The sequence below is a fragment of the Zonotrichia albicollis genome, chromosome 3, assembly GCF_047830755.1.
Source record: "Zonotrichia albicollis isolate bZonAlb1 chromosome 3, bZonAlb1.hap1, whole genome shotgun sequence".
Classification (NCBI taxonomy): domain Eukaryota; kingdom Metazoa; phylum Chordata; class Aves; order Passeriformes; family Passerellidae; genus Zonotrichia; species Zonotrichia albicollis.
Window position 1 is genome coordinate 42,065,302 of NC_133821.1, and position 23,048 is coordinate 42,088,349.

General features: G+C 43.2%; 1 protein-coding gene across 2 annotated transcripts in view; it reads right to left on the minus strand.

Moving 5' to 3' along the window:
* CMTR1 (cap methyltransferase 1) overlaps window positions 1-21,143 on the minus strand; it is a 26,956-nt gene extending 5,813 nt beyond the window's left edge. Inside the window, exons 1-21 of one of the 2 annotated variants that reach the window (XM_074538630.1) lie at window positions 20,985-21,143; window positions 18,960-19,103; window positions 15,596-15,738; window positions 14,708-14,866; window positions 14,155-14,247; window positions 13,337-13,408; window positions 11,971-12,065; window positions 11,795-11,867; window positions 11,399-11,597; window positions 8,802-8,920; window positions 8,450-8,546; window positions 7,224-7,356; window positions 6,107-6,286; window positions 5,643-5,699; window positions 4,626-4,683; window positions 3,908-3,976; window positions 3,616-3,747; window positions 2,997-3,119; window positions 2,207-2,298; window positions 1,551-1,619; window positions 84-131 (exon numbers count right to left, since the gene is read on the minus strand). In XM_074538630.1, coding sequence (XP_074394731.1) covers window positions 84-131; window positions 1,551-1,619; window positions 2,207-2,298; window positions 2,997-3,119; window positions 3,616-3,747; window positions 3,908-3,976; window positions 4,626-4,683; window positions 5,643-5,699; window positions 6,107-6,286; window positions 7,224-7,356; window positions 8,450-8,546; window positions 8,802-8,920; window positions 11,399-11,597; window positions 11,795-11,867; window positions 11,971-12,065; window positions 13,337-13,408; window positions 14,155-14,247; window positions 14,708-14,866; window positions 15,596-15,738; window positions 18,960-19,089 — 2,141 coding nt within the window. In that variant the 5' untranslated portion in view covers window positions 19,090-19,103; window positions 20,985-21,143. Of the gene's footprint in view, window positions 1-83; window positions 132-1,550; window positions 1,620-2,206; window positions 2,299-2,996; window positions 3,120-3,615; window positions 3,748-3,907; window positions 3,977-4,625; window positions 4,684-5,642; window positions 5,700-6,106; window positions 6,287-7,223; window positions 7,357-8,449; window positions 8,547-8,801; window positions 8,921-11,398; window positions 11,598-11,794; window positions 11,868-11,970; window positions 12,066-13,336; window positions 13,409-14,154; window positions 14,248-14,707; window positions 14,867-15,595; window positions 15,739-18,959; window positions 19,104-20,766 lie in introns of both variants that reach the window. The other variant, XM_005489682.3, reaches the window with a different exon arrangement.
* Window positions 21,144-23,048: the final 1,905 nt, after the last annotated feature.

Below are 23,048 nucleotides of genomic sequence, written 5' to 3' on the forward strand. Positions count from 1 at the left end.
GATCAGAACATCCCTCCCTCTGCTCTGCACAGTGACTGATAACCTCAGTGGGCCCTGACATTTTATTTGCACCAAATGCTTACCTCACAAAAATCTTGTCCATTTCTTCCAATCTGTATACTTCCTTCACTCTGGGAAGACAAGACAAAAACATTATTTCAAAAAAGTTTAAACTGTGCTTTTTTTTTTCTGCCCAGCTACGGGTAGCAGACAAATGGTTGGTTTTATATAGCATGAGGTAGTCAGGCTCAACTGAGCTTCACCCTTCTTTATCTCCTCTGTCTTTATGCTTCAGTGACTAGTTTTTCCTGGCTTGAGAAAACCTGACACCTGCATGCTCATGGCTGGATTGCTGTAAGCAGCAGATAAATGTCCTTGCTGCTAAGGCAACTGTGCATTTTTACCTCAGGTTGACTATACAGAAAAGTGAAAACAGTGAAAGTCAGGTGCTTTTGTTTTCCCATCAGATAAATTGACCAAGCTCAGTCCCAGGCATGTTCTGGCTTCAACGTGTTGGCCTCATAGTAAAATTAACAATCTGATCTTCACCATTACTATCCTCAGAGGTACAACAAACTTGTTAGTTACCCTGAGGTAAAAAGAGCTTTTTTTTTTAAATCAGTAAAGATTGTTTTGAGTCCTCATTCTGTCATTACATCAAACTGGTTTTGTTGTTTTGAGATAGAGAAAAACAATGAGTAAGTTAAAAAAGCACTGCCTCTGATTGGACACCCCAACCACTCATTTCCCACATACTGCTACAAGCATCAGGCTTCAAAGAGCACAGCAGGAACACTTTAACACCTTTCCACAAAAGCAGCAAATGACCCCTCTACAATCCATTTCTCCAGCTCTCCTCCTCACTTCACCTTCAGCCTTCCCCAGCATTTTGGGTTCCTCCAATCATTACAATTGTCCATTTGTCATTAGGCAGAGATTCCACTCATTACCTTTCATTAAGCCATTAAGGAGAAGATCCTCTTTCCCTTCCTCCAGATTTTTTCAGGATATTGCTGCACTTCAGCTTGAGAATGAGAAGCTGTTTTGTCCATAATACGTAACTGATGCCTTCACAGTGGTGCTCTTACGCTACACTGCAGTAGAATTAATGAAGTAGAAGGCCAGGAGACAACCAAAGCTGAAACCCTTTGTCAGGAACTTTCCTGGGGGTTGTAACTAAAGCCTTGCCCTCAGAGACGCTGGTCAGTCCTGCATTTGCTAACAGTCAGCATCACTGTACTGCTGCTGACCCTTCAGGGCAGACAAGGACAGAATTCTTTGCAATGATTAAGCTCACTGGGTACTAGACCTACAATCACACATACTTGGAATCAACAGCAGCCAATCCACCTACGATGAAAATGTGACTGTTTGACATGTGAAAGAAGGGCACAACTTCTCCATTAACAATATTTACCTTAAATGTACTAAAAGCTTTTAGCCTCTTTCCAAAGAACATACCAGAACAATGAATTTCAGCCTGAAACTTAACTCCCCTTCATGTCCTCCACACACTGACACCAAGGCTGAGGGAAGGAGGTGTCACTCACCGGATGGGGTTCATGTCCGGCCGGCTGGGTTTGGAAACAGCTTTGACAAACTTCTCTGCCAGCCGAATCCTGAACGAACAGGGAAACAGAACCCAGCAAGTTAACAGGGCCTTTGGCACAGCAGGGAGGGAACAGCTTCAACAGAGTAAGTGATTTGACAACTCAGGACATGCAGACTGCTAGGCAAATGGGTCTAGCAAGACTTCTCTTCACTCCACCCTTCCAATTCAGTGCCCAGTGATACTGCCTATTATCCATTACAAATGAGTCTCCATAACTTACTCTCTTAGTCCTCATGCTGTTGACCACTGATATATTTATCAGGCTAGCAGGATTAGCAGACATGTCCCTGAAGAAGGAAACAGAGGGGCTTGTTCCTTCTCTCTCAGCTCATATATTCCCAGAATGATCAGTTTACCTCAGCCATACCTGGCTCACCCTAAGCTAAGAAAGAAGCTAGAGCTGCCCTCATACACCAAGGAAAAGCCTGTATGTACTTCAGCTCAGAGCAGCTTCATTCCCAGTTCATCTTTATAGCAGTGTTTCAGCTGAATGCACATGTCTCCCCATGCTCAGCATTCTGCTTTTTGTCTGGACACTGTTTCCCAGTCACTCCTAGACACGTACAGAAAAAAGCTTCTCCAGAACCTACATACCTCTGGTTGAAATGCTGCGTTCGGACATCATTGCCATTCAGCACCAAGACATCAAGGATGTGGATGGCACTGATTTTTCTCTGGGCTTTCCCCTAAGGACAGCAATACAGAGATTGATTATTCACACTGTTGATATTTCAGCTTTGATTTATAGCTTGTTTTTTGACAGGACATCTCTTCTAGCAAGAAGGCACCTTTCCAGGTATTAGAAACACACAAATTCCCTGCTGCCCATTTTACAGGAACATGGCATCCTCCAAGAACTGGTGCATCTCAAATACCCAGTTCTGTCTTATGGGAGGGAGAAAGGGCAGGAGCACAGCTGCCATCACCAGCTATCTGTGCCTTATCAGGTATCACAAAGCCCAGCACATTACAGTATCCTTGCTTGAGGTGCAAGAGGACAGGGAAACTTCCCAGGCACCTGGGATTTTTCACTTTACACTGTAAATATACCCCGAGGATCTTCTCCCCGTAGCCTGCAGTCACTACTGAGCAGTTATGTACCCACAGAGCCACAGACACATGAAGTCATGGTGGCAGCATCTTGTGCAGCTCCACTTAGAACAGCAACACATCAGGTCCAGAGTGTTTTCAAAACAATGTTGAAGGCTCATATTTCTAGGACTGGACAGAAAGAACTTAATCCAAAATAGTTACTCTAAAGATCTTATACAAAAAAAGCCCACCTTGTACCCGGCACAGATGGAACATTTATTCTGCAGTATCGTACAGAGATTAAGTAAAACTGCTCTTTGTAGCAAAATGGTAAGAGAGAGTAGGTTCCTACCTCTCCTTTCAGCTCATGAACAATCTCCACAGAGAGAAGAGTATCTCGTGGCAGCTCAGTTTTCAAATCCAGCTTTGTCCAGCGGTCTGACTGGCGACCACCCCAGGTGTAGATCTGTGATTTCTGTGCATAAAGACAGAGTCAGATTCAGCCAAAGCTTCCTGAGGGCAGGGGTGGAGAAGAGACCTCTAACTGCAGAGCAATCCTCAGAGAATCTTTTTGTCCTAGGCTGTCACAGGCAGTTTCTTTGTCATAAGTTTTAAGGAAGAATTTAACCTCTACAGCAAAGGAACAAAAACACCAATTCTAATCTACCAGTGACTTTTCACACCCACACAAAGAAGCAGAAATAGAACACCTTTAAAAGGACAGTGAAGATAATTAGAGACACTAGCAGGAGTGCAGGTCTCTATGTAGGCTGAGATTACAGAAAAAGGGTTAATTAGTGTGAAAGGCAGTGACATCAGGAGAAAGAAACATAAATAACTAGCAGTCTCAGGTACTACTGATGAGATTCTTTTAGGCCTTTAAGGGCAGAAAAAGATGGGATGAAACGGCAAGGCAGAATAGTAGCACTGAAATTAATCAGCAAGACTCCCAGGCTGTTCTTAGCACTTACCCCTAACCCCAAGAGGAACTTCTGCTCACTTCCAGACACCATACACCGGTAATCTAACACTTGGCGAATTTTTTCCAGTGTGCTGGAATTCAGAGGAGTGGGTTTGTAACTGAAGGTATCAATGTCTGTGCCCTAAAGAGCAAAATATGGAAAAGGCAAGATAGACACATCAACACGCAGGTAAACATAACTTCTACATGAAGCAATAATCCAGGACTAGCTTCTTCATCTCTTAATTCCAATATGAAAAAAAAGTTATATTTGTATGAAAGGATTCTAGGCAAGCTCTCACCTGAATCAGCTCAAAGAACTTGGACTTGGGATCTGAAGATGAAGGAGCAACACGAGCCTGATCAGGAATCTGAAAACAAATTCAAACAATTGATACTGGGTGCTAATTCTCTGGCACATTGAAAGGAACATTTCTGGTTTCAATATATGACAGGACATTCTGCCCCTGAAACTCCTGCTCTTGGGATTCAAGATGAAGAAGAGATGTCATGTGGCAAATAAAATGTCTCACATGTTTTGCAAATTTAATGTAGGCATGCCACATCTCACAGAAACCAACCAGCAGCTCCAGAAAGATTTCGTCTAAACCTCTGATATCATGCATGTTTTGATGAAATATCCTTTCATCAAAGACACACCATCAGCCTGTGAAACTAACTGCCATATCTATGGCCTCACTGCAGTCAAAAGCTTAGGAAAACTGCAGACTCATAAAACAAGACCTTTTAGAAAGCTCTGCTGCTTGGGATCTAGGTGCTGAGTTCATTCTGTGTGCAATGAAATATTCACAACTGCAAAGAAGCCTGCTCAGTTAAGCCATACACAATAAATCAGGGACAACCTGTTTGATTACACAACAGCTTGAAACGCTTTCTGACTTTCCCACAAGACAAGATATTGAACCTCCGTCTAGAAAGTCCTATCTTTACTGCAGCTCCACTCTTGTTTCACTGTAGCAAGGACACCTTCACAATTTGCCTGCTTGACCCCTTACTTACCCCCCATAGCTGGAGACACTCCTTTCGGATTTCAGCCTGCCGCGGCTCAACCAGCGTTCTAAAGAAAGACAGCAAACTGTTAAAGATGGTGAAACCTCCTTGATCTTGCAGCATTTTATATCCCAGCCTTTTAAAATCTGGAACTTTCAGCATCTGGCTTGAGAACAACAAACATGAACTGCTCCACAAAGGGTTGTATGAAAGAGGCTGCTGCCTTCCCTCTCCACCCTCCAGTTCCTGTGTTTAGCTTTGTTTCATGGTTTGCACTACTGACTATCAGCCATCCCTTCATTCCATGAAAGTACCACTGGGTATAAATATTTTCACTAAGTTATGTATTTGTACAAACTTATGCTAATCTCCAAGATCTGGGTACACAGACCTACTTAAAAATAACAGTGAAAACCTGCTGAAGGCCATACAAATTACAGTTTCAAGGTAGAATCAGCTCTAAGACAATTTTTAACTACCATATTCTCTCAACTTTCTACCCCATATTATGTCTGGATAACACCTGAGCAGAAAAGTCATAGCAGGGAAACATTGCAATGGCTTTATTTTTATGCAAGCAATTAACATCAAACTTTAGGTAATTCTAGGTGTGTAACATAGATGTTTTGAATTGCCCCTGGAAAGATGAACAGCTATGACCCACACTCAACTTGGATGGTTACTGTTGAATTGAAAATACCAGCTGCAAGTTACTTTTCTGCTTACATTCCTGGTAAGAAGCAAGCTCACTTATGGTAACTGGAAATCATCCAGTGCATGGAAGCTTTCTCGACAAGGGTGATAATAGACCATCAGTTTTCAGGACTCCTCCAGCCACCCACACATCTCTGCAAGTAACTCAGGTGGAGACACAAACTGAGCTACCTAAAAGCACTTTTCACTTTCCTGGCTCCAAAGGCCAAGACAAGTACCAACTCAAATCAATAACTTATTTAATAAGGGCAAAACAATTCATTAATAGTAGGTTAATTCAGTCTTCTCCAAAAGGCAGAGGAATATACTCACGTGTCTTGAACAAAGGCACGGATTTTGGCTAGTGCCTTTATCTGAACTTTGCAGTGGCTAAAAGAGAAGAAAAGTTTTTGTCAGGGAGCAAATTAATCACCACCAACATTGTTCTACTGTTCAAAACAAGAAAGAGTGCTGGGACAACAGGGGGAAGCCAGTCTGATTCACAGAGCAATGAGGGATCTTAGCCAACATGATTCAAACTGACAGGAAGATCACTGGAACAAATTAGGCAGTACTTTCTTTTCTACACAGTTCTCTGAGGCCAAACAGTCACTAACAGCAATACAGAATTTCTGGCTGCACAGAGACCCCTGCTCTGCTCAGCCTCTCAGGGAACAAAAGCAGAGCAGTGTGGCAGCATCAACAAGCACTTCCATGAATGCAGGAAGTTACACAAGGAAGCCATGCTAAATTAATCTGCCTACAGCCAGCAGCCTTCATCACCCACAGTAACTCACTTTTCATTGGATTGGACAATGTAATTGTAGAAGTCCTGGTTGTCTTTGATCACGTTCAGCGGGACGATAAGATTCACATCCACGTCGGAATTGCGCAGCTGGTTGAGTCTGATGTTCACTGTGAACAGGTAATCCCGCACATCCTCAATGCCTGACTTCAGGCCTTTGCACACCACGTACCTGCACAGCAAGGCACAGACATCAGTTCCTTCACACAGCCAACTTTTCTGCCACACTCCCATTTAAAGGAGAGCTTCCCAAACCCCAGGAACTCTTTCCTCCTGAATATCCTTAGGAAGATGCGAACTGACCTATCACTGAGTCATCGTACATTTTCTAAGCTCTGGAAAGACAAGGAAATGCAACCCTATGAAAACCCCCCACATATCTCTCCCAAGTAGTAAATCAATTCTGCTAAAATTGACAGATACAATGAAAACACAGATAATATCACATAATCATAGAGTGGTTTGGGTTGGAAGGGATCTTAAAGATCATCCAGTACCTTCAAGTCCTGGAAGGCCCCAGTTAGGCCACCCCTAAGCCTTCTCTTTTCCAGGCTGAACAATCCCAATTCTCAGTCTTTCCTCATAGGAAATGTGCTCCATCGTTGAAATCATGTTGGTTTTCCTCCTCGGGACTTGCTCCAACAGGTGCATATCCTTCCTTGTGCTGGGGACCCCAGAGCTGGATGCAGCACTGCAGGATAGGTCTCACCAGAGCAGAGTAGCAGGGCACAGTCCCTTTCCTAATCCTGCTGGCCATGCTGCTTTGGAAGCAACCCAGGATACAACTGGCTTTCTGGGCTGTGAGCACGCAGCGCCAGCTCCTGTCCAACCTCTCATATATCCTCTGGCTTCACTGAAACCATAGTTGTTTCAGGCAAAACAAGATCTGTTACATACCCAGTTCCATAGCTTCCTTCCCATAACAGTAATTTGGCAAATATCATCTCTACCTTGTCTGTAATTTACCAAACATCTAAAATGTTTCCTCCTCCAAGACACCTGCTAATTGAGGCAGGTCACAAAGCCTCCGCTAAGCTTACCCAAATCCATCTATCACTGTATTTAGAGGATTGCTCTCTTTAGTAGACCCTCATGCTCAAGCATCTCACCTCTCCGAGTTAGCAGGGCGGCTTGTCACAGGTTTAAAGATGCAAATTCTCTCAAAGCAGCAATACAGCAGATAAACAAGACCCACACTGAATGGAGTAAACAGGTCAAAGGTTTTGCAGACAAAATGTCCTCCTGTAAAAAAAAAAAGAGGAAGTACCTTGATGCCAGCAGATAATAAGGAAATAAGGTGATACTGAGCACCTCAATGCTTCTGTAGAACTAGTAACAGAGTTTTTGTGCAATTAAACAGCATCCCAAACACAGTTATGAAGTGGGCCAGCAAGACTTCATGAAACACCTTCCCCATGTCTCTACAGCAAAGAGAGAAATGCATTCCCTTGGCAAGAATCTAACTGGTATGTAGGCTGTCTCACAAGCAAACCTCCCATCTGCCCCCATCCTTCCCTTCCAGGCCCAGACTGTGCCCTACAGCCTGGCAGTATGCCATCCCAAAGCCTCCAGGGAAGAGGAGCCCCGATATATGCAACAAGGAACCTCAGACTAGAGGAAAAGACTAATAGATGTTACCTAAACAGAACAACTTGCCATCTAGAGAGAAAAGAGTCTGTGTTGCCCCTCTCCTTCAAACAAGATTCCCAATTTCCCCAAGCAAAAAGCAGGCAGAACTATTATCATTTTTACAGAACTATCATCTACCCATGTAGGAAAGACTTAAAGAAAGCTGCCCCTTTTATCACATCACATTTGAGACTACTCTTTAGTAGATCATTGCCTCAGGTTCCTCTAAACATCGGGCATAAGATACAAATTATCAATTTGTTACAATTTGTCTTCTATATCAGTGCCAAAGGCTAACTAAACTCAGTGTAAGGTCCATCATTTACCAACCATGAGGTGCACTAAGACAGAGTAAGGCATCATTAGTTCTTATCCCACAGATGACAGATTTAAAGGAGAAAAGCTAGAGGAAAGAAAGAATTGGATAAACACTACTCAGCTCCAATCAGCTGGGATATTGAGGAAGTTGGTCCAGCTAGTGCCATAAATCTCAGGTAGACTGCCCAGTTATCACAACAGGTTAGTTTATTTTTCTCGCCACATCTCTTAGCTTTGTGACAACCACCTCAGGACTCATGCATACACATTCAATTCTGTGCAACTCATGGCAGAGCAGACTTCAAGGCACTAATAAAAATTGTACAGCAACGTTCCCCAGTGCCATAGACACCTTAGAGAAGGAGGAAGGTCAATGGACAGAACATACCTGTCCGGACAATGGACAGCGCTGTGAGGAACTGGCAAAGCATGAGCTGTTTGCTCAGGATTTCTTGCAGATTCTCCTGGCCCTCCACTGAGAAACCCTGCAAAGTGAATAGCATGTGGTTAGTATCACCACAAATCTGGTGGTCAAGGAAAGGATTCTGAGGAACTAAATAATGGAATCATGATCATTTCTGTTTGTTTAAAGTAGAAGAATCAGCACTAGGAATTTTAATGGCAAGGCTTGTACAATTTCATATTGTAGCTACACATGTCAAACACCCTATTGCATGCAGACAAAGGTGTCAGTTTTGTCAGGCTTTTTTTAGTGCAGGAAGAAAAAGAAATTAACCAACCCCATCAGCCATTAAGAAATGCACTCCCTTGTGATCAGTATTGTCCAAAACAAAATTCTGGAAAGCAGTAATGTTCTCTGATCGAGTGATGTCTCCGTCTCCATCAATCCCACCCTCTCCTAAAGAAAAAAAAGGAGACAATCAATAATACATTTGCAAGTACAAATAAAAGATCAGTACGTGCAGATGATCTATTGTATTCAATCAACATTTAGTCAGAAATTACAAAGACCTTGATAGGTGGAATAAACATTACAAAGTCCCTTGTTCACCACCAAAGATGCTTTTTAATTCAGAAAAATTATTCAGATTGAGTGGCTGGGGGACTGAAACAAGACCATACAATAACCATGCTCAAATGATGAGTTGTACATCAGCCTCAGCACAAGACAAATGAAGACTATATGACAACATAATATTCTCATCCAAGCAGGAGTGGCACATAGCTGAACCTAATGAAAATGTAAGATTCAACTTCACTGCACAGTTCACCTGTTAAAAACATGTTATTACAGACAAGGCAAAACTCTTTATATTTGCATTTGTAACCTACTACTAAGAATTCAAATCATTCCAAAGAAACATAATAGTCTATTTTCAAGCACAGTGTAATTTGAGCTTTAAAAAAGCAAACCCCCCCAAAAAAACTGTGAACAAGTTTACAAAGGGAGTAGGGAAAGAGATGTAGGATTTGTGCACAAATACTCATACAGTTTTCCTCTGTGGCTCTTTAAAAGAGCTACACTGTCTCCCAGCTGCTGTTTTAGAAAGCTGAGCTAAGGTGCATTCTAGAGCTCACAAGTTGTGCCTCAAGTAAGCCTGAACTTCTATTTAGTATTAGACCCTGTAAATCTTCTACAACTACAGATTCTATCACCTCAGCTGGAGGACTAGAAAGCAGAAGAGATCAGGATGCATGATATGGTTTTGATAACCAAATTCCTCACAATTATCCTGTCAATAAGTGAAGTGACACTGGAATTTTTTACCATTCTTCACAACAGAAATATCATGCCAGGCTACTTCCTTCCCATTAGTCAGTACACACCTCACTATACACTGACTTTATAGCATAACAGAAAGGGATCAAGAAAATTAATCAAAATCATTGGGCTATTAATTTCTCCAGGTATCTCCTCCTCTCTGTAACACCAGTTTGCTGTGAACTATGAAGATCCAAACACTGCAACCAAGGTGTTTATCTGCCTTGCTGCCCTTGCCATGAACCTTCACTTTAACTAAGATCTAATCCTTAAGTGCTACTAACCATTCTCTATGAAGAGCTCAGTCAGGTGTCAAGAGGGGCAGCCAACATGAGTAAGTGGTGGAGAGGAAAAAACCCACACAAAGCACAACAACAGAAAAGCAAGCTCTCTGCTCTACACGACAGTCACCTTCCAGTTTCTTTAATATAGTCTGAAATAAGAAGCACAAATACTAGCAATCCTTGCATTTCCCCTCCTAGTCCTAAAGGCAAGGCAGACAGAGGGCTCAAACACATCACCAAGATTAACTAGTTACTATGCATGAGATGAGATGCAGCAATTGTCTGTGTACACCTGTTCAGTCTTTCTCAATGCTAGGTAAAACATGTTAAAATAACAAACTTCCTTGGGTTAAGCAGCTCATTTAGTCACAGTGATTCAGGTACAGCCTCTAGCCCAAATCTGTTTTATTTATCTTTACTAAGAGCCCACAATCAATTATGAGAACACAGCTAGGAAGGTCTGATACAGAAACATGCTGACAGTTGGGTAAATGAGGTGTCTAACGCTCTGCTAATAGATCTTTGGGCACATCAGGAGGCTGGAGCACCTCTCCCATAAGGATAGATTGAGAACACTGAGGCAGTTTAGCCTAGAGAAGAGAAGGCTCTAGGAAGTCCAAGCACCCTTCAGTATCTAAAGTGGGCTACAGTAAAGATGGGAAGGGACTTTTTATCAGGGCATATAGTGATAGAATAATGCATAATGGCTTTAAACTGAAATAGAGCACGTTTAAAATAGACATTAACAAGAAATTCTTTACTCAGAGTGATGAGTCACTGGGACACATTGCCCAGAACATTGTGGATGTCCAGTCTCTGTTCATAAGCCAGCTTGGATGGGGCTTTGAGCAATCTGGTCCCTTGGAAGGTGTCCCTATTCACAGCAGGGGGGTTGGTGCTAGATAATTTTAGGTCCCTTTCAATCCACACAATTCTATGATTCTATGACAAGTCATCTCATTCACTGTTTCAGGCTGAGATCAGTGATGTGAGATGAACATTGCCAAGCAATCTTTAAGCACTCTATAATGTTCAGATAAGCAAAGAACTCAAATATCAATTGCTACAATGAAATATATTCCCAGGTCAGACTGGTAAGAAATGTAAATGATTTTGAAAAAATGAAAATTAATTTTCAGAAAAATTTCTTGATATGCAAGCTCACCAACCTCAACCCTTTTCTCCAATGACAGCCTGCTTCTACCTTGCAAAATGCTTCCCTAGGCTTCTCCTAGATCCCCCTGCTGGTATCAATACCAGTCCTGCCACTAATACAGAGGCTGCAGCATGAGCAAAAACATCAGGTAACACTCATGGGTGCACTACATACCATAATAAGGCTCAAAGAGCTCACTGGAAGCAGAATAGAAATCCTCCAGTTTAAAATCATTTGGTCCTTTCAAGGTCATGCCAAATCCTTTGGCATGCCACTTGCGCCTCCACAAGACATATTCAGAGAAGCCTCCGGGACCAGCACACACATCAGCAAAGTAGAGCAGCTCTGCATCATACTCCTTTATCAAAGGCACCTGCAAAAGGAAACTGAGGAAATTCTTCTGACCCGTAACAGCTCCCATCAGTCAAACCACATACATCATAAACTACACTGCTCAGAGGAATCTTTCGAGGACCTGTTTTCCCAGCTAGTATCCTAAAGATTCTCTTTTCTTGCCATCTTCCACATTCTCTGAGAAAGCACTGCTGTCTGAAAGTGAGAGGAACTCACCCCTTGGCTGTCCTTAGGGTTTGTAAACATGTAGTCAAAGACATGGTCCATATTTGCCATCTTCATCGCAGCCCTGTGAACACATAAACAGGGCCTTGATAAGTTTCATCCTTGGCTCCCTCAGCTGCAAATGGGCATACATGGGAAGGGACTGCAGTACCACACATTCTACAAACCTGTTCAGGAAGAAAGCTCCACGGATCATCTCATAGGGGTTAGACCTTGTTCGTGCTCGACGCATTTCTTCTCCATCCAGCTCATCAAATACACTCTGCACAAACAGAAACAAAGCTCTGGACCTGGCACTGGCTGGAGGGATAGGCAGGCATCAGCATTTCTTATCTTCTTGCTTCTCTCTCCTTAGACAGCAAACTCCATGCAGGATTTGGTTCACCAATACAAAATGGTTTTCTGTCTCATAATGATATTTGCTCTTCTTCTAAGCCACCTCAGCTCTTAAGCAAATTTAATAACACTGACAAATTCTGTACTGATAGCTCCAGAGCCTGATGACATGGTTAGCCACATCAAAAGCAGTCCCAGCCTAAAGTATTTCTTTCACATATATAAACACACACTCTATTGCAGTATACAAGGGCATGATAAAATCTAGGAGGAAAGACTGAACAGACAAGAAAAGAAGGGCAGCTCATTTCCTTAGTTTAGTCAAGCCTTCAGCCTTTCAGTTGGCCTAAGGGCGGGTGACTGCTATCTTTCCTCTTAGAGCTGGTTTGGCTGGGGTGGAGTTAATTTGTTTCATAGTAGCAGTTTCATATTAGCTAGTATTAAGATACATTTTGGATTTGTGATGGTAACAGTGTTGATAACACAGAGATGTTTTTGTTACTTCTGAGCAGCTTTTGAGCATCATTAAGTCCTTTTCTGATCCTCATACCACCCTGCCAGCAAGAAGTGAGGAATGCATTCTTGTGGAGTTTGGAGGGGACATACCTGGGACAGGTGACTCCAACTGCCCAAACAGATATTCCATACCATACCCCATAATGCTCACTATATAAGGCTGGGGGAAGGAGGAAGCAGCCAAGGACATTGAGAGTTAGGGTTTTGTCTTCCCAAGTAAGCCCTGCATCTGATGGAGCCCTGCTCTCCTGAAGATAGATGGCTGAACACCTTGCCCATGGCAAGTAGTGAATTAATTCCTTGAATTAATTCCTTTTTTTGCTTTCCTTCCATTGAGTGGCTTTTGCTTTACTTATTAAATTGCCTTTATCTAAACCTATGACTTTTCTTCACTTTTACCCGTCCCATACTCTCCCCAATCCTGCTGGTGGGAGATTGAGTGAGCAGCTGCAGGGGCTTAGCTGCCAGCTGCAGTTATACCAAGAAAATCTCTCAGAAGGCTGAGATTCAAAACTGGCTGCTGAAGAGATAGTAAAACAAAGGATGCTAGGTCATCCCAGTGACATCGAGGTGACAGAGGGCATTCTGAGTTCTTGTCAATTACCTAACTACTCAATCCTCTTTAATTATTTATTCACTTGCTTCCCCAAAACTTCAGTTCCTCTCTAAAGAGGGGCTCACCTTGCACTGCAGGACATTATGTAAAAGCTCTTCATTACAGAACTCTGTTTCATCTTCAATCATCAACTTCCTCTGCAACAGGACAAGAGCACAGGGAGCAATTAGCAAGCAGGATATTGTCATTTCAGAATGCAGCATGTACCAATAATGCATGAAGGCTGCCAATCACACACTAGGCTGTATCAGCAGCAGTGTGGCAAATAGGCTGAGGAATTTTCTCCCGTGTTAGGCATCTTGAGATCACATATGAAACACTATATCCAGTTTAAGCACTCCCCAGTATAAGAATGGACACACTGGAACAAAAGCAGCAAAAGGGCCAGCAAAATGACAAGGGTCAAAAAGTACCTGGTATATGAGAAAAAGCTGAGAACAGTTTGTTCAGAATGCAGAAAGGGAGATCCTATTGCTGTACCTAACAATGGGACAAGTCCCTAACAGGAGGCAGAAAAGATTGACCTAGGCTCCTAGAGATGTACAGAGACATGACAAGAAACAATGGATAAAAGCCACATTAAAAAAATGCCAATTAGCCATATGTAAAGTTTCTTTTGTCCACCGGGTTGTCAAACACTGAATAGATGCCCAAACAGGCTGTAAAGCTTCCATCCTTGAAAATACTCAAAATTCCATAAAACAAGGCCTTGAGCAACCTGATCAGATCTAGCTGGATCTGCTTTAGATAGGAAGCTAAACCAGCAACCTCAAGAGGTTGTTCAGAGTTCATGCTATTCTACAGCTATTTGACAGGGCAACTGGCCCAGGCTGAGTATCCTGCTTTATCTTAGGCTGGTAAGTATCAAGACATACAAAATTACCTTCCCCACAGTCATCCACTCCTTCAGCTCCTGAGCATCTGGGATCTCTGTGGTACACTCAGGGCACCAGTCCACCTTCTCATAGGCACTAGGCTGCAAACACAAGTCATGGGAAGAGCCAAAGATGTTTTTACCAGAAAAATATAAAAACTAATTGCTCCCCAAAAGTTTGCCTCCCAATGCTAGCATAAGGGGTTATGCCATGACTTCAGCACCAAGTCATGGTGTAGAAAACTGTAGAGTTTTTTCTACCAAAACTGTAGAGTTTTTTCCTCCTGGACTAAAACATGTCTTATTTATTTTTAAAATAAAAAAACAACCTCAAACACCTCCACCACAAAAAAAAAAAAAAAAAAAAAAAAAAAAAACCCTCACCACATTCCCCTTTATTAGAGTCCGTTACTCAAGGCAGAACAGAAGTCTAGTACTCAAAGTACAGTTTATAGACACTGGAAAAGAGACAGCTGCCAAGAAAAAACACAGTTTACACATTCTTTCACCCAGTTTTTGCTGAACACAACAAGAGAAATGGCTTAAAACAGAAAGTACTTACCTCGGGCTCATCCTGCCAATCAATATTGAGCTCCCCATCAAATCCTTTGAGGGTCAGGCCAAAGCCTCTCCTTCCCTTCTGATTGGAGGCCTCAACAATATCTTTCCTGCCTTGGCCATATTTTCCCAGACCTTCTCCTTCCCGGAAGCCCATCTTGGCCTATAAAAGGAGCAAAGGGAGCACTCTGAGAAAAGTGGACTCGAGTTTCTGTACTGCTGCTGAGGTCAAAGAGTAGTGCAGAAAATGGCACATTGCCCTGAAGTGACTTAAAGGCACTGAGCATTTTTAATCTCAATTGCAGCTTTCAGGACTTTCGAGTGAGTTCACTTCACTGAGGCAGGATACAAAACAACTAGATCTGAAGAATGATGCTTGAAATGACAGCAAAAGGCTCAGTAATGCGGGAAGAGCTTGCTCAGAGAGAAAAGTAGTGAGGAGCCTGGAGCCATTCATCACAGGGTTCAGTAAGCATGAATGGTTCATAAAAAAAGACATTGGTATAGAAAAAAATTCATGTTGTGATGATATTCTTTGTTGTGAACATGCATTCAGATGCATTTCAAGTACCAGTTAAAACTTCACGTAACTCAGAGGAGGAATGCAAGACATTGCACCTGAAACACATACACATCTCTTAGGTTAAAAGAACTATGTTCATTATCTGCTAGTTTTTCAGGTTTTCTCTCAGTAAATTTTAGCAATAAGAGAACAATAACAAAACACGGGGATGCAGTCAATTTCATGTATGTACAAAACAGTAAGGAAATACAAGACAGAGAACCCTGCTACAAAATGGATCAGAATCAAAGTATTTTTTATAACAAACTGGTCTTTTCACTTTGCTCTCATCAGCTCTTAATAGTTTGGTCCAAAACTATTTTGACCTACCATCAGCTTTTGGGAGACACTGTTATACATTGAGTAGCGAGATGAAGTACCCTCCACAAGAGAGTCTTGTTTGAACTCATTGCTGAAGACTGGTCTTTTTTCATCACCCTCACTGTCAGAGCCACTGGTGCTACTGGAAGATTCTGAAAACAAACAAAAAAGTGAGAATGAAAATAAAAATAAAATGGAAGAAAGACATCTCAGTAATCACATTAGAATATAGTGAGACTCATTAAATCCTCTGAACACATACAGAGGACACTTCAGTATCTCAAATGTATTACAGGAATTAATATAATGAATTACAGGTGCAATATAACACACCCTGTGCAACCAGCACTTGGTTATCTTCCCTGCTGCCTCAGGGAAACACACAGCTTCTCTGACCCCATGGATTCCAGGCCCCACAGAGGGCTGGTCACAGCATGACCACAATAGTACTGTGGTGTGCCTGACCTTTGCAATGATCCTGAGGAGCTGAGAAGGGCCACAGGGATTCTCTCATGAGAATAGTGACAATTACACCCTGATGAAATATTTTGAGTTTTCTTACATATCCTATCTAACTACAAGTGCAAATCCATCCCTAACTTAGCCAGAAACTCACATCAAGTACACAGGCATCTACCAAATGGCCAACACTGCAGAAAGAAGACAAAGCTACATTTATTATACTTCAGTTAACTAGCAAGGATTCCCAAGTTCACTACAGCAAATGAGACAGTTTTTCACCTCTAGAATTTACAGATACATACGAACTTAAAAGAAAGATGAGGTCACAGGACACCAAGCTTTTTAAAAATACCATGAGAGAGGTTTGAGGAAGAACTTAAGTCAATGGTTCAGTCAAGGTAATATCAACACACATAGCAAGCACTCAAAATAAACCTTCCTCACCAGAAACTGATGCACCAGAACCTTCATGGGCACAAATAAAGAAGCTCTGTCTGTGCCCAGTTCCACCTTGGGATCTATTGATAAGAACCTAGGCCTGTGTGAGCTGTATAGTCCTCATTGCTACTCTCCAGCTGTGAAATGCCCAAATCTACTGGCTCCAGGCACGATGTAACTGGGATCTGGGCAGGAATCATGGCAGTCTCATTTGTCTCAGCCTGCTCTGTACCAGCTGGGTGCCCAGGGAGGCCCTACAATCCAATGAGTCCTTCTGGTTTTCCTGGGGTAATATCACTATGAGGATGAAGCAGTGGCACAAGTTTCTTACTCCAGCTAATTCATACAGACTACAGGAGCAGCAATTCACAGCAGGCAAAGCCTTGCTCTGAGTTAGCCCTCGGCCTCTTGAGCTCCCTTGTTTGCCAAGGGCTAGAAATAATTTTGTGCTGGTTTGTACAAATAGGGGAAGTTGAACTACAAAAGTTCTCCTGACATAAAACACAGAAGATTGTTAGCAGAGTTGATCTTTTTCTGTTTTTCTCTTAAGAAGGAATAATTTAGTTCCACAGAAGTGTTGAAAAACCCCAAAAGATATTAAAATACTTAAAAAGAAGGATTTAAATTTTCTTAGATTTGTCTAATTTAAGACAAAGCACAGGCTATTTCTCTCTCAACTCACAGATCTCTGTATTTTCCTGTTCTGGAAAACTGAGCATCAGTGAAGTAACAGGACACAACTGAAAATCAGCAAAAAAAGGCCATTACAAGAAAGTGAAGTAAAAATGAAAGACACTACTGTAAAATATATAACTGTAGTTAAAACCCTTTCAATGTGTCCTCAGTGCTTGTTGCTGAGCAATCAGTTTTTAAGATTCAGGACTTGTGTCCCCACATAACTACTACATTAAAGTTTTACAGTATGAACATTTGAGGCTTCCAGCTCCAAAAAGGAAGGCTATGATTCAACCTGTGTTTGCAACATTCTGTACCCATCTCAATTTTCAAATATCTATCACAAGATATATTCCTGTTTCTTTCACAGAGCTTTTACCTAAGAACACACTCACAAAGGATTTTGGCTTTAGGGTCAGTTACTGCTTTCTGCTTCTTCAGTACACAGCTTCATACCTGCTTTTTAACTTTTTGCTAACTGCTACCTGTCTTATTTGCTAGACACTTAAAGTGCCTTAAACACAATTACCTACTGCATAAGTTACAATGGAGTCACTTCACAACTCTTTTTGTTTTTAAAATATGCTAAGCCATGCTCAGCTGAGCATGGCTTAGCATGTCTTAAATCACTTCTTTCCCCAACCTCCCTTCTTTCATTAGAAACCACAATGGGTGTAATAGAGTAATAAACAATTAACTGAACCCATAATATTGTTGCTGAACTGTATCAATTTGTTTCTTAAACACTAAGGCTTACAGCCTATTTTGATTCATGTATGAACTCAATAATCAAAAAGGGGGGGGGGGAAATGAAAAAAACTTCAGTTTTTTAGCTGTGCACAGAGCATTCCCTACCCCAGCTCCCACCTGCTGCACCTCTGGCCTCCTCAGACAGGTACACACACTATACATACCCTGCAACTACAGCTACTCCCACACCAACCCCCTCATCTTCCACACACACCCCTTCCATTTTCACAAGGGAAAGCTTCTTTATGTGTTCAGGCACTTGAACACTTCATGACCATGAAAAAATCCCAAGACTCTGACACAGCAGGCACACAGTGAGGCAAACTGAAGTACCACCTTGGGAGAGTTTAGAGTGCCCCACAACAACAACACCAATTGTGGGGGTCACGTGCCTCATCTGTGGTATATCCCAGCTCCAGGTGAGACAGCACACTCCAAGAAAAAGTAGGCAATGAGTTAACTCTGAAAAGGCTCTTTCTGAAAAGAAATACCTGTGAGCTCTCACAACTCTGTCCCCTGGCAAAGTCACACTGAGCCAGCATAAGAGATGGTCCTACAAAGTAGAAGCCCCAACCAAATGGCTCCATTGTATTCATCTCAATTTCTCCCATCTGCAGAAATGTGGTAAGACTACTGGTTTCTTACTTCCTTTTTAAACAAAATTATGATGCTTCTTTATGGTGTAACACCCACAACGCCTGAGTACTGAGCTTCCAAACCAGAAATAACTGCTGAGACTGAAAAGAGCAATATGACAAGAATGTTTAGAGCCTTGGATCATGCACGTCATGATCCAAATCCAGTTTTCTACGTCTGAATTCACACAATTCCCAGATTAAAAGGTTTACATAAGATTTTTAAAAAGCCTAAAAGAATTCACACCAATCCAAGGTTGTGAAAAGAAATAATGTAGCCTTTTTCCTAAAGAGAGAGTATACCCTTGAAGTTCAGGATATCAATCAGGATTTAGGATTCAGGAGATGTAGGTTCAATTCCTGGTTATTATTTACATCCCCTGCAGCAGCACATTCCAGACCTCCAACCTTACCTTGAGTAGTATGATTACTGAATTGATTTTCATCATCTGAAGTAGAACTGAGGGTTAATCCCAAGTCTTCTATCCTCTTCTTCTGCTTATTTTGGGGGCTGCTAAATTCGGGTTCTGTCCTTCTCTTCATGTTTTCCTGAAATGCTAAAAGAAGAAGATCACACTTGGCAAACATTAAACATAACTTTCTGTAATGCACAGCAGCATGGTGGCATAGATCATTTTATGCTCTTCAGTATTAGGCTTTTCAACTTAAATGTCTTCAGGTAAAAGTGTTAGCTTCTTTTGAACTCACCTTTGTAAGCATCTAGTCTAACTAATCAAATGGGAAACTGATATGGAAATTCCCCTATAACTGATGAATTTTAAATCACTTCTACAACCTACTTATCCCCAAATGCAAGTAGATTAAGTCAACCCAGATGTAGACAGCTAAATAACTTAAATATATGGCAGTTCATTACTACCACTGAATCAAAGATTCATTTTATCCAAACAAACTGAAAAAATGTCAGATCCATCTAACAGAGATTATGCAAGGTGGAACCATGAAATTTCTCACAAGACTCCAAACAACTCTGACCTCACCTGCAAATCTTAATTAATAAAGGAGCTTTTCTGCACAACCTCTATAACAAAACTTCATTAAATATGTGTGCTCAAGTTGCGTGTGCAGTTGTGTTTTTCACCAGGAATCACTGGCAAAATATCCAGCTTCTGGATGTGGCTGATAAATTTTGCATAAACTCAGAGAACGGTCTAATGCTTAAGATGGAAGGTTTGCAGAAGACAGCAAGCAAAGAAAGGGAAAAGTATAAAGGCAAAAGTGCTAAAACCTCCTTGCAACTGAAAAAAAAAATTAAACTGCACCTTGATTAGTGTTTATTATTGTACACAGGATTGCTGGGCTATAAAAGATGCCCCAGGTCACCAATTCAAACCTTTAGTTATCAAACTTATTTCCACAAACAGCTTAAGGCCAAATCCTTTCTTTACCCCCACAACTCTGACTACAAAATGATCCCACAATCTCACTGCACTATGGCTAAGAAATCTTCTCCCTTCCAGCAGAAGTTCTCTTAATGACAGCTCACCTTTATGTGCTCTTGCCTCAATTGAAGGTTTTGTTTTTTACCCTTGTTTATCTCTAACAAACCAACCATTCTATATTTCTGCTGAGAGAGCCAAATGAGAGGCCAACACTCTCAGCTCACTCCTGCCAGCTCCCTACCGAGACCCCCACCCTCCAAATCCCACTAAGGGTCCCTCAGCACACCTGTCTTCCCGACAAATTTCAAACCATGCAAAATTAGGCACAAGTTAGGGACACCCGGTCTCTCAGGAGCCCCGCAGGTAGGAGGGAAAGCCCCTCCACATCCCCAACCAGCCCCCTTGCACCGCCCCACCGGCCTCCCACAGAATGGTTTAGGTTGGAAAAGACCTCTGAGGTCATGGACCCCAACCCACGAAGGAACACCACCATGGGAACCAGGCAATGGCAGTAAGTGCCACGTCCAGTCTTTCCCTGAACATCTCCAGGGATGGTGACTCCACCACTTCACTGGGCTGTTCACTCCAAGGTCTAATCACATCTTCTGTGGAGAAATCCCTCCTGATGTCCAGCCTAAACCTCCCCTGGTGCAGCCTGAGGCTGCGTCCTCTTGTCCTGGTTGCCTGGAGAAGGGGCGAACCCCCCCGGCTACACCCTCCTTCCGGGGGTTGCAGAGAGCGATAAGGTGTCTCCTGAGCCTCATTTTCTCCAGGCTAAACACCCCCAGCTCCCTCAGCCGATCCGCACAGTCCTTACCCTCCGAACCCTTCACCAGCTCCGCTGCCTTCCCTGCCCCTCGCGGCCGTCACCCCGCCCGCCGCGCAGCCCCGGTCCCACAGGCCGAGCCGAGACCCCCCCGCCGGCGGAGCGCGGGCAGCGGGGAGACCGCGGGAGCCGCCGCGGCCGCGCCCCGCGCTGACCCGCACACGACCGGGGTCGGCGGACAGCGCCGCGCTGGAGCGGGCGGCACTCACGGCGAAAGCGCGGCAGGCTCCGAAGGGTTCCGGCTGCGAGGGGCTCGGGCTCCCGGGGCGCGGTGAGAGAGGACGTGAGGCCGCTGCCGCCGCTTTCGTTTCCCCGCTCTGACGCGGCGCCGTCCCCGCCCCCGGCCCGCCCCTGGCGCGGGGCCTCGGCGGCCGCCGGCGCGCGGCAGTGACGCACCGCCCCAAGGGCCGCGACCGCGGGCGGGCCCGGGCAGCCCCGGGCCGCGCTGGAAACCCACGGATTCCTTAGAACACGCTGCACAGACTGAATAATTTGTGAATATATGGATATAAAAATGTTCATCGATCGTGTAGCGTAGCGGAAGGTGGGAGTGTTGTAGGCTGGAGCAGAGGAGGCTCAGGGATGACTTTATCGCTCTCTGTAACTCCCAGAAAGGTCACAGCCAAGTGCGGATCGGCCTCTTTCCCCCGGCCACCAGTGCCAGGACAAGAGGACACAACCTCAGGCTGCCCAGGGGAGGTTCAGGTTGGACAGCTGGAGGAATTCCTCTACAGAAAGGATGATTCGACATTGGAATGTGCTACCCGGGGAGGCGGTGGAGTCACCATCCCTGGAGGTGCTCAAGGAAAGACTGGATGTGGCACTCAGTGCCATTGTCTAGTTCCCGTGGTGATGCTCAGTCATGGGTTGGACTCGATGACCTCAGGTCTTTTCCAACCTGATCCTGGGAGCCGTCTTGTAGTTTGCATTAAGCTCGAACCCTGAGGACACAGAGCTCAGCACACACACAACTAAATGCTTAGTCTCACAAAACCAAAGCAAACACAGTAGTATCAAGAGACAGAAGGATCCTACTTGGGAAGTGTAGCTCATGGTGTTGTAGTTACCGTAAACTGTGTGTCCAAATAGGTGGAGTTATGGCAGGATGGGATGATGAAGAGGAGAAAGTAAAACATTGACTAGTCAGGGCCTTTGTTAAAGAAAACCTGCACTTCACTTGGGGGAAGGGGGGCACAGCTGGATTGTTGAATTACCTGTTACATGTTCTGCAGTTAAATCTGACAGTCGTTGCTAAGGCTCTGTACCAGGATGCTTGCCTGGAATAGGAAAAACAAAACAATGACTATGGGAAAAGCTGTCCATGGTAAATGAAGATGGGGTCATCATGATGCTTTTGATGCTCAGTAATGCTGAAACCAGTCTGACTCATCAGTCCCGAAATTAAACATCCTGACAGTGAGCTGAAGATGTATTTTAGCAGGTAGACTTGCTAAAATACCCTGAACCAGTAAGTGATACTACAGATAATTTATCCAAAGTTGCTGAGATGACACTGTTAGCCTGGAGACCTGATTGACAGTCAATAACTTCATACTATAAAAGCCCAGTCCCACATTTTAAGGGCAGGGTCTTCTAATATACCCTTTCTCAAAGTGTATGTGCGCATTTCCCAGTGTGGACTGGGGATGCTGTTCAAGGCTATTCCTCATGACTGAGAAAAATAAATTAGTCCACAGTCATGGGTGAACCTTATCTCTACTGAATTGTGGTTTATTCTTAGCTTTAATACAATTGCTTTAAAACAATTACTTCAATATTGCATCATAATGCACTGTAAGAGCTGTTCTACCTCCTGTATTATTTAGTAAATTATTCTGATTAAGATCTTTTTGTCCAATCATTATTATAATAAATCATACATATTTATATATCTGGTTTGCCATCCTTAAATCCTCCAGGACCAAGTTGTATAAAGGTTCATTTACACCTATAAAATCCTTTAGACATGAACCACTGACAGTCTGGGGCTAAGACTGGATCCATATCTATGCTCCTCTCTGAGAAGGATTTTGGAAAGCAAGGGGGCCTTGTCTGCACCTCGTGACTCAATGGGAGGGCTTCTTTAATAATTAAACTTTGTCTGAAGCTCCCACTCTGTCTGTGGCAGGCTCACACACACGTGGTATATTTTTCTTGCACAAGATTGTCAGATTGGTCTTGGACTCCACAGATCTGTACGAGGCAAACATCCCCCTGTAGTGATCCCCTTTTACTGGCACCCCTTCCCAACTCTTCCACTGATGCTGACAACG